This window comes from Opisthorchis viverrini (assembly GCF_000715545.1).
Source record: "Opisthorchis viverrini unplaced genomic scaffold opera_v5_58, whole genome shotgun sequence".
Classification (NCBI taxonomy): Eukaryota; Metazoa; Platyhelminthes; class Trematoda; order Opisthorchiida; family Opisthorchiidae; genus Opisthorchis; species Opisthorchis viverrini.
The window spans coordinates 1,588,776-1,595,469 of NW_008751716.1; the positions used below are offsets into that span (position 1 = coordinate 1,588,776).

Sequence of the window (6,694 nt, forward strand, 5' to 3'; positions counted from 1 at the left end):
AATGATCATCGTGTTCATGTAACGCTCATCAAATTGTTTATTATGCTAGCTGACGGTTTTTTTCGTTTTCTAATTGCTTGATCGAGTATACTAGTGCTTTTTTTAAATCTGACTCATTTTATAGTTGGGCCAATTCCATCTTGTTGAAATAAGAAGCCTACAACACAATCGACAACCTTATTCTGAAATTTTCACCGGCCAAACCGCTTCAGTAGCTGTCCACTTCGCAGTCAATACACGCAGAAGTTTGTTGTCCGGTAGTGTGCGAGGGTCCTTGTCTCCAACCGCCAATCCGTCCGGATCAGCTGATGAACAGGTATTTTATATGGATAACAGTGAGAATATTCCGGATAGCACCGACACGGTATTCTCATTTGCAAACAGTAATCTTCTTCCGATAACACTCCGTCGTGGTATGGTCATGCTATCCAATAGCGAATGGTCAGGTCGCTTGTTGAACGGTTCGCTATCTTTCAAGGACCCAATCCCGTTCAGGATTCCTCATGCGGTATACGAAAATCCGCTGGTTGGAGTTGCGTGGACAGTTGAAATCGACATCGCGTACCGGCTTTCCATCTACCCTGGTTTCAATTCATCCTCTGTCGTCCTACCACCGTTGCCGCTGCTTAAACAACGTGTGGTCTTATATGCTGGTTGTGTTGCCCAACCTGCATTGGTTACCATGACAGCGGAACTGGGAGCGTCGAACAGTAAGGTCAGTTTTCGGGGAAAAAATTCTTTCTCATGGTTGATGTGATTGTTCTATAAAATCGAACGACACACTTGGGTCGACTGTCAACACGGTACCCTAAAGCCGCTGGAAATGCACGGTTTCACGGTCCGTCATCACGCATGACACTTTTTCGAATCGAACCTTTGTGATTGCCCTGCCGGTCTGTTTCGAAAACAGTCACTTTTGGCTTGTATTCTCTAAAGACAACTTGGCTCCCCATGGATGAAGGGTCTGAACGAACTACGCAGCAGCAAATTGTATGCTTCATTTCCCTTTTATTCCTTTGTTGACATTCACTCAATACTGATTTTAGACGGAAAATTTTCCCGTGAGCCCAAAAAATCCCCCACAGTACCGCTTAGTCTCAACTGTACTACTACTGTACTGCTCATTTCTTGTTTACTTGCCCCAAAGGCAGACATTGAGTGCGCTGATTGTAGTGCTGTTCATGGTTCAGGTACCTCCTTGATGCAGATCATTTTAAACCAATGAACCCGTATCATCGTACGATTTGACGCACACTTTATACCTTCAAAGTCTCAAGTGCTGCTGGAAAACTGACTGGGTTGATACCCAAGCTTTGTGCTTCTGGATGAGCTTATCGATGTGGCATGTAAATTCGTCTGTCTAGGGAGCTGCATGAGACCCTGTTCTCTGCCAAGATAAGCAGTGTTCTCCTGAATCGGGAGGGTCAGGGTACCGTTTGCTAGCCTTCGACACTCACGGCACCCTCGTAATATTTATCCTTCTCTTGAAGTAAGTCAATCTACTCATCATATTCTCAAGGATGATCCTTCACCACTTTCTCACCTCTCCTCATGCCTTATTTGACGTGTGACCCGATTTATTTGCTTCGTTAAAAGGGGGTGTGGAACAGAGCCGAATTTTGTAAAAAAAAGATGTAACTATTCCAAATATTGACCTTGTTTCTGCATGTAAATAAGGGCTCTTTTTCAAAATGAGTCCCGAACTTTTTCTGAGCTTTATGTCCGTTGTTCTTCTGAGCTGAACTGTGATAAGTTGTTCCAATTGCTCCAATGTTCTCGCTCGGCCGGCTTACGCTATCGACTTTAGTTAGCCTCAAAGATAATGGTCCATTGGCCTCAAATCTGTGGAGTTGATTGATTACCATTCAACCATACTACGGACGACTAGAGCAGTTCGCTTACAAAAGTCCACCTGCCACTTGAGCATGTGGAACCATGTGCCCTCATACTGAGGCGGCAGGCTTCAATACATGGCGTGAAAAACTCTCGAAGAAACCTGCAATATGGTGACCTTAGAAACGCGTACCTGTTATTTTTGCATCCATGAAGGCCCTGGGGGCCAGTTGTTCCACATATCAGCCCAGGCAATCAGCTTTGCACAAAACTGGTATGGGCATCAGAATGATAGTCTGACATTCTATGCAGCTCACACATCGAAGTTAGATATCGTCGCATCAACGTAGAAGGCGGTTTCGCTTCAGGGGGTCACCGCTATTGGGAGTGACCATTCACGGAGTTCAACCCTAGTTTATCGCAGGCGCATAGTTTTCTAGTGGTAGAGATTGTGTCCTTTCAAAATCCGATCCGCGCGCTCTTTCCCCAGTCGCTTTGCGCATTTCTTTGGGTTTGTCTTGGCGAGACACATGAGTTCATACGATCCAAGTTCTGTCAGTGTTCTTGGCCTTCCCAGAAGTTTAACATCTTTCACATTTCCTGTTCCTGTGAATCCGCAACTAAATCTACTAAATGTTGATTGTTCAATCGGATGGCACTCGCTGTTTCTGATTTGAAAGATCCATCTTTAACGGACATTTTCCTCGCATTTTGCATAGAGCGATGTGGCCTCAACATGTTCGTCTCGACCCGAGCCCAAAGTGTTTGCAGAGCACATATAGATTCCAAAACCGGCGAGCCGTAGAGACTGTTTTCTTCGTGCCAGCGAAGATAGTCACAGTGTAAAATCTGGCTAAGTTCTGTCCACCATCACCGCAAACCTTTTTTAATATATGGTTGAAGTTGGCAGTCTCGGAATGCTGACATTCGCACAAACCCATACGTACACCGTCCTCTGACTCTGGCCAGTGGCAACCATCGTTTGTGGGGTTGAAAGTTCATGTACACTATTTCTCAGTCAGTTATGTTGTGTGTCATATATCGTTTGAAGGAGGAGACACTCAAACCCACAGGCACACGAAAATAGGTTGGTGTTTCTCTAGTGAATACGACGCGGTGGTATTGTTGACAGTTTGATCAAGGTTGGTCGCTCGTGCCAGTCACGAGGTGCATGGTAGTACCCCTAGCTCATGAGTTGCTCGTGTGCGAAATAGTACCTGATTGTGCAGGCCGTACGGTGTAACACGGTTGCTCCGGACATCACAATAATTTCCTGTCGACAAGAGGGAAAGCAAAGTGCCTCGTTTCAGATTATTCCGAGCTTCTCTTTACTGACCGGAAGGCCCTTGGTTCGAACCCAAACCCGACATCTCTTCTGCTATTGTCTAGGATTCAGTAACCTGGTGAAAGGAAGACGGCCTTCGCTACGGAGTTATTCACTAAGAAACACCAACTGAACAGTTACAGACTGTTGGACAGCAAAGCAAGACCCTCATATGCATCTTGTTTATAAAAACTGAATATCCATCTTCTTCTCGACCGCGTCTTCCCAAACTTTCCTGAATATTCATTGACTATCACTCAAATGTAAGCGAACGCTACAAAGTAATTTCACAGATTCCGTACTACATCTCACTTTTCAGTAGACGCGAAGCGGACTTACGAGAAATCCACATAATACTCGCATGCCTCCTCAGTAATGTTTACCTTTACACTGGTAGTATCTAAGCCCTGGTACTTCTTTCAGCTGGTGTGGCAGCTAGGTAGTGAAAAGGTATTTCAGTTGAAAACCCTTTCTTATTTAGGCTAGAGTCTCTAACAGAAAGCACAATTGCAATCCCTTCAGAGGAGTTTTTCTTTGGGGGACTGTTGTGCCTATTCCTGATTTCTTGTCTGCTCGACAGCCGTCGCATTTATCAGTCATCTCTTAACAGAATGTTTTAGCTGTAGGGTGGGGATTTTTCGGAAACGTGCTTCGGGATTTCACTCTGTGAGTGAAGCCATTCTATATTAAAAAGCCTGGAGGCAATGTACAACTGTTTCATCCTTATTGCGAATCACCAATAGTGCGAATCTCACGAAACTCCAGGGAATCTCGAATCCTTGAATTCCTGGCTGGTAGTTTGGACACTTAAACGTTCAACCACGAGCGGTCGACCAGCATTGTGATTAGGACGTAGCGCCACTCTTCCCATTGTCACATTTGTTGACTGTCTCATCGAGCAACGACGCCGCAGATGGGAGTTTCACTCGTTAGTTGGATTTAATTCTGCCTCTTAGCAATCCACCAAAATTGAAACGCCATGATGGGAGTTCATTCTGAGATTGTTTTTCTTTTCACTTAAAGTTAAACATCTCGAGCAGATGATAAAGAATCATATGGCTCTGAACAAAAACAGTTCATATGTTTTTCAGCTTCCCCCCCCCCCCCGGCTACTTGTGTTGTTCTTTTTTCTTTATTTGCAACGTGCCACTGTGGTTGACATATTTTCCGTGTGCTACCAGTGCGTGTTGCACAAGCGGTGTCTGCAACTTGTGATTCTCACCTGTTTAGTCCTGATGAATATTGCTCAGGTGACCCCGGTCACGTTGGATTTGGTACTTGAAATCACTACTTTTATTGGGTTGTGTCGTGTAGCTTTAGTCTGATATACTGCTTAGTTTCAAAGCCTCACTGTCTTATTCTCCTTCTATACTGATTTAACTGTTTTCACTTTCTTCAGACCGTTCGTCTTCATGTGCGCTTCACTCGCCATCCAGAATATCTAGAGGTTGGTCGTCAGATCATTCTAACTTGGGCGGGATGTGCCAAAGCTGTCGGGAGCGTTGTTGGATTGGATGATTTAGTTCCCTGTCCGATCAATCCAGATCCTTATGTGTGCTGGCTTGATGCACAAGCCCAACTGAGAGCAACCGGTGAGACAAACCTAATGGAGCTCGACCAGGTATCCACTACGGATCCTATTGAGTCACATTTGTCAGAAGTGCCACAAGGAGGCGACACGATGGAACCGGTTGATATTTTGCAATTCTGTTTTGCGAGCACAGACGAGGAACCACCAAATGTACAGGAGCCCAAACCTGTGCTAGTTAACCCACAAGAAACTGCTTCGCACAGCCAAAACTTCTGTTTGAACTACGATACCGCTGTGACGTGTCACCTCGAAGCCGGCAGCAGTGCACTTGGCCGAACTCCGTCGACTGTTATAAGAAAGGAAGAATCATGCAGCGGCACAGATGAACCTCTCGCTGGCTCTCCAACGGTAGTTACCTCCGATCGGGAGCAAACTTCATTAAAAAGTCGGGGAACCAAGGATACTCACTCGACTGGGAACTTGGATCCGGCTGTACGACTGCCAGCTCATCGTCGCCGGCGCCGGCGGAAAAGGAAGTGAGACAATCTCTACCGATCCGTCCTTTCAGTAAGACCGTGTCACCCTCCTGTCTGGTGCGTTCTCATGTTGATCAGTCTCGTTTTATAGTATAGTACTTTCACTTTCCACGCTCCTGTTGCCAAAGGACACTCATTTACCCTTTATTCCCTCTGCCTAACACTCCTCAGTTTCATGTCGCCCTTGTTCAGTCACTCTCCCTCGCTCTTTTCTTCATAAATTGGTTTACTTCAGTGTAATGGCAGCTCTCATCTGGTTGAATTCTTTCTTACTGCCTCTATCACACAATTCACATTTTTACCCACCTTTTGTGCATTCGTAGTCGACAGTATAGTCACACTTTCAGTCCCGAACTTGTTGTCATTCGTCTCCTCTTCCGGCTCAACTGGTTCCGAAACCCTCCGGTACCATATTTGTTTATCATTTCATCTCGCATCAATGCCGCGAGCTTTTGCGGTTGTTTTGTCCTTGTTTTCTGTTCTTTTTGTGTTTTATTTTATTTTTTCACAATACGTGAAGTTGTTTCACAGTTGGCAGCTTCTCTCCCTGGCTTTTCTCTGAGTAGTTGAAGAAACTGGCATGCTCATTCAAGAAGTCGAATGAACCACATCTAACCCAAACCCTCAGTCCCTCACTGTCGGCCCACATCACAGGCACGGAGCGGGTCAAGTCACGCGTTTCAGCAGGGATTTTAACCGTTTCATAGCAGTGTAGTTTTGCGGTAAGAGATATGTGTGAATGAGGGCCGTCCTATTTGATTCACTGGTCTGGCAGTGCGTGAGTCGATCATTGGCTGTTAGTTTCATTGGACGTATATAGAAAATTCTAGTCTGTTGACAATGTTGTTCAAGCTTCCTATAGAGAACTGTAAACACCCTGGATTCATCATTATCAGCCGTAAAAGCTGCACACTTGCAGTGTTTATGGCTGCCACCCTAAACTCATAACCATCCGTCTCGGTCTCCGTATGACATACTAGAAGCACTGGCTTATCTGTTTTGAGAAAAGGTTGCTGCTCAATTTGTTTCCTGGTAAATAAGGAACACTTCCTCCCGTATCCTAGTCGATTTGCTCCTCGTTAACTTTCCTGACATAGTTGAAACTTGAGGAACTGAATTCTGGCCACTGTAGACCACAGGGCTGTAACATCACTGCTGCCCTACAAATACAAGGTAATAATTTCAGGTTAGGATATGTTAGCTTTTTTTATCAGCGAATCAACCGATGTGCATTCAAATCACTCTCCTGTTTCGATACGAAGCACTGAATTCGAGCTCGACGACAGTGTCTTGCCAGACTTTTCAGTTATGCGCGCCCATCGAGTGAAGTGAACTGGTCTATTCTCAAGCGCAAGGTGTCCCTTCTCCAGGCATTTACGTTAATGTTAAGATACAGAACGATAATCTGTACCTCTTCTTCCAAGCATATCTAACTTGCTGAAACGCAAAGACATAAGAAATGTAATTAAT

The 6,694-nt window shown here is 45.1% G+C and overlaps 1 protein-coding gene across 1 annotated transcript in view; it reads left to right on the plus strand.

Annotated features, from left to right (window-relative positions):
• The window catches only part of T265_03946 (hypothetical protein), a gene marked incomplete at both ends in the record, with an annotated part of 45,409 nt that extends 39,653 nt beyond the window's left edge, over window positions 1–5,756 (plus strand). Inside the window, 2 exons of the mRNA XM_009168546.1 lie at window positions 125–715; window positions 4,557–5,756. Coding sequence (XP_009166810.1) covers window positions 125–715; window positions 4,557–5,228 — 1,263 coding nt within the window. The remainder of the gene's footprint in view (window positions 1–124; window positions 716–4,556) is intronic.
• Window positions 5,757–6,694: the final 938 nt, after the last annotated feature.